Source organism: Micropterus dolomieu, linkage group LG07 (assembly GCF_021292245.1).
Source record: "Micropterus dolomieu isolate WLL.071019.BEF.003 ecotype Adirondacks linkage group LG07, ASM2129224v1, whole genome shotgun sequence".
Taxonomy (NCBI): domain Eukaryota; kingdom Metazoa; phylum Chordata; class Actinopteri; order Centrarchiformes; family Centrarchidae; genus Micropterus; species Micropterus dolomieu.
The window spans coordinates 25,045,207-25,049,952 of NC_060156.1; the positions used below are offsets into that span (position 1 = coordinate 25,045,207).

General features: G+C 38.5%; 1 protein-coding gene across 1 annotated transcript; it reads right to left on the minus strand.

Annotated features, from left to right (window-relative positions):
* Positions 1-1,272: 1,272 nt before the first annotated feature.
* On the minus strand, positions 1,273-4,735 carry LOC123973702 (trace amine-associated receptor 9-like). The gene is given in 3 exon segments (XM_046053926.1): positions 1,273-2,086; positions 2,236-2,643; positions 4,633-4,735. Coding segments are annotated over 2 exon segments (990 nt in total). The 5' UTR covers positions 2,412-2,643; positions 4,633-4,735.
* Positions 4,736-4,746: the final 11 nt, after the last annotated feature.

A 4,746-nucleotide genomic window follows, 5' to 3' on the forward strand; every position in this document is an offset into this window, starting at 1 on the left:
TGCTTCTTCAATTTATGCATTTACACTAGAATACTGTATAGTATTGTTTGCTACATGTTTGCTACTGTGAATCTAAATTCTGCATAACAAAAAAGCTGTACATGATAAATGCCAGTTGTGCTCACAGGCAGCTGATGTTGGGGGGGATTTGTAGGATGATTGTTGCGACAGCTGACAGTGCCTAAGATGCACAAGACCCATCCACCTTGAGTAGTTTTTGTAAATACATGTCGTCCTTCAGTTTTATTTTTTGTGACCAAATTTTTATTGTTTTTTAATTTTCTGATGTGGTACAAATTAAGTGTATCCACACTTCTGGATTCTGTGACATTGTTCACTGAAATATTTATTAAGATATATTTCTTAATAAATGTATCTCCATATGCCTACCTAATTAATTTACCTAATTACATGATCACATTCTGCGCAGGCAGATCACTTTCAGGCCGTGGAAAATTCACACTCGAGTCTGATATGGGCCACATTTGAGCAATAATGTGAACTGTCAAAAAAAAAAATCGGATCTGGGAAAAGAATTTGAATTGAGCATTAAGGCCTGCAGTCTGAACATAGCCTCTGTGACAGCAGGCTCTTTCTCTCTGACTTTGAGTGTGGCCATTTGGAACAACCTTTATATGTGGTCAAATGACACTTTGTATGTTGTTACTTTTTACAGTCTTTTAACTGTAAGACAAAATGGGGAATGTATTAAACCCAATAGGACTTGTGCACTAAATCTTTTGCCCAAAGTGATTGTTTCATGACAAATGCTTGCAAAAAGATGTTAGGTAAACACCATTGATTATTATGTAAATCACACTTACAACAGTAATATCAACATATTTATAAAATGTGGTTGCCATTGCTATGATTTATTATATTACTATGCATTTTTGCATTTTACTTCTCTCAAGAAGCCACTGAGAAATACCAGCACTCCATCATTTTCTCTTTCCCTAATTAAATGGAAGAAGTGCATATCTGACATATATGGTTATGATTAATGCTCACTTGAATGTATACAATGTTGAATAAAATTCCATTCGGTGTATATATATACTAGATTTAAAACTAAAGTGACAATATACAACAGACAATTGTGTAGATTGCCTTTTAATGCATTCTTCCACATGTTTAAATGACATGCAATGCAGCAGTAAATGCAAAGAAAAGCACATGTTCCCTTTACACAAACATTTTCTTTTTTATCCATTACAATATGTTGAAGTATATTTTCCTTTTCATAGTAAAACTATTTTTAGTCATCTCTCTCTACAGTATGTTGGCCTCACAGGAGTCAGGCCGCAGTATCTCAAGTGTAACAATGAGTTTAAGACATTTTCTGAACCAGGGGTAGACAAAGACATAAATCAAAGGGTTAATACTTGCACTTAAATATAACATACATATCATAAAGGTTGATGAACCATCAAGCAAAGCATCCCGGGTTGTAAAGACCACAATGTAATAGGGGCAGACACACATTAGAAAAACAAGTACAACAACACCAAGAGTCCTGGCTGCTTTGATCTCAGATTTCTTAACATTTACTTTCACTGAACCCTGAAGTGTGACAGCTACAGTAAGAGACCGCATGGCACGAGCCTGAGACACAGCCACCACAAATACTCTCATATACAGAACTATGATGACAGTAACAGGACCGATAAAGAAAAATACCAGGTGAGCAAGTTCTGTAATGTTGTTACTGACAGCCACGCACTAACCAGTGCAAGAAATAGCGCTGCCTGTATTTTCAAAGTTATTCTTAAGTACCAGACTTTGAAAGATTACAGAACCTATCCAACAAAGAGAAACACAGACTTTAACTCTTTTTTGAGTGACTTTGGTGGAGTAATGCAGAGGATCACAAATAGCCACGTAGCGGTCAACGCATATGAGCACCATATTTCCTACTGAGGAAGCGGTAATAAAGCATCCTAGACACAGATACACGATACACATGGGGTCACCAAGGTACCAGCAGCCGTCTATGAACATAATTTGAAAGAGCACAAGGAGGCCCACAAAGAAATCTGAGACAGCCAGAGAGAGAAGGAGGAGGTTGGTGGGGGTGTGGAGCTGTCTGGAGAGGGAAACAAGCAACACATAAAATACATTTGTTTTTCATTATATTTATAGGACACAAGCACTGACTGAAATAAAATGAGACTTTTTCTAGAAAAAATACCTATACGTTTGGTTTTTTTAATTCCATCCGGTATATTGCCATACTTGAAGTGTGAGATGGTGATGATGACCAGCAGGTTCAGAGTTGTGCTGAGCACAGTAATGGAGGACAGTATAATGTAAGACATTATGACCTCAAAGTGAGAACGCTTTGGCTTCTTGCAGGACGTATTGAGGAGTTGCGGAAAGCAGAGTTCAACTTCTTCCAGAGTCTCCATCATCACAGAGAAGAGAAGTTGATGAGCTCTGGCAGCTTTTTGATCATAGCCCTCTGTAATACAGCTTATTTATCTCTGTCCTTCCTCCCCTCTGCTGTGTTTTTTGTCTTCTTTGTAGCAGAGAATGACATCTCTCATCTGATTGTTTCTCTTTGCAACATCCTCTCTACTTGGATCATCATCATTTTGCTGCACAGGATTAAGTCCCACAGGAATCATTATTCAGACTGCAATCCTATAGTACAATAGATTAAAAAAGATGTTGGATGTATTTATGGGAGATTTTCTGAGACTTATTTCAGATGATAATGTAAACTTGAAAATGTAATTCCACAATGTATGAGTTATTTGAGTAAAAATTAAAATGCAATAATTGAATTGAATTTTTTATTTTCATACTTCTGTGGGCAATCTATGACCATATTAAAATGAAAATGTACAAGCTGTTTGACATTTAATTTAATAAAAGTTATGCCTTGTTGTACACTGGACAATATTCAAATGTTAATCCAAGTTTGAAAATGCAATATAAACAATGCAGTCAAATTTTCTATTTGTGCAAACAATATTTATATTATTTAGGTCAAAATGAAAATGCTAAATTTGAAAATGAAAACGGTATTTGACATTTTATTTTCAAAGATTTAACCTGCTCTACAGTGGACATTATTCAAATGCAATAAGCAAAACAGCACCCCCCAGACAATGGTATTTACATTTACATGTCAACATGCTTCATTTTCAAATAGTTAGAAAATGGCATTTTCATTTTGACCTAAATATTGCTTTTGTCTGAAAATTTTGAAACTTTCTGAAATCGATGGTTAAACCTGGTTACTTTTCTCAGCAATGCAATTGGATTAGGTATGTGGAGGTAAGAATGTGTGCAAATTTGTTCTGTTAAGGCCTATTTTTTTCATTATTCACACAAGTAGTTGTTACTTTTCGTAAGTACAATGTATGTATTTGAGGAGAAACAGTCAGAAAGTCTCCCTCTCTATGACAACAGGCTCTACTCCCTGCCTGCAAGTTTGAGCCATTTGGAACAGCCTTTAAATAGGGCAGTTTGTAACTATTTTATTTAAACATACCCTAGATAGTGATCTACAGTAAGTCTGTTGGTCTGCTCATGCATCTGCCGCAATTCTACTGGCAAGATTTCCATTTAAGGTAGAATGGATTTTCATGGTCCCACAAGATGGATCCTGATGTTTATGGCTAGCTACCCAGCATGTAACGACAGACTGAACAAATTAGAATCCACATCCACTATACCTCGACTCCCACAGCTTCAACTCTAGTAACCAGAAAAATATTAATCAACAAACACAGAGCGCACATCAGTGTGCCTTGTCTTTTTATCAGTCTGTCTCTGACATTACCAGTGTATGGATGAAGGATACTAATTGTGATTGTGACATACAAAGTGTGTGACTTTTGACATGGGAGACCCTGATTCACATAATTTTAACAGCAAGAATCTTTTAATCATGACCATGATTATCTCAACCAGTTTTAACCTAAAATCTAACCAAACCGTAACCATAGCAGATCAATGTAAAGAATTTGTTGGGAAGTGAGTGTTCTAAAACCGAGCTTGTCCTCCACAGAAAAATGACCATATAGGTCGTTTTAGCCACACAAAATTACAGCTGATGTTTGTTTATTGTGGCAGCAGATTTCCAAAACCTAAGTCCGGACTGTCACGAGGTCTCAACTATGACTATGCTGGGAGTGTCGGTGTGTGGTTGTCTGTCTGTGTTTTGTTACTTTCTGTTGCTCAACCTCTCTCTCTACCTTTGTAGTTTGACAGGAGGCGTGACTGGTGGGGAAGCATGGGGATGGCTCACTCACCTGTCGGGCAGACTGATTAACACACCTGATCCATATTATGTCGTATAGCTCTGGAGAGGACGCCTTCCCTTATGCCCATACCTGCCTGTTTTATCTGGAGGAGCACACCCTGCCTACCGTTGAGCCTGCCACCAAGCTCAATCACTCGCTCCCACCTTGTCTTGCCAGCCTCGCAATAAAGTTTGTGAAAAGGCCTCCCGTCTTTGTCTGCTTTTTGGTTCTGGTTAAACCACTTCTGACAGTAGAATCCAGCCAGTATGGACCCAGCAGACTTAGACGCGGTCAAACATGCAGTTACAGCGCAAGAATACACCCTCGGACAGCACAGTCATTCTCTCAGGGAGATCATGGATGGACTACGACAACTCACCATCAACGTCACAGAGCTACAAACTCAGCTGACTGTGGCTGCAGCGGCTCCCCAAGATCCCGCACCACCAGCGCCACCGATCGCACTGCCAGATCGGGAACCGTGGGTTCCTAC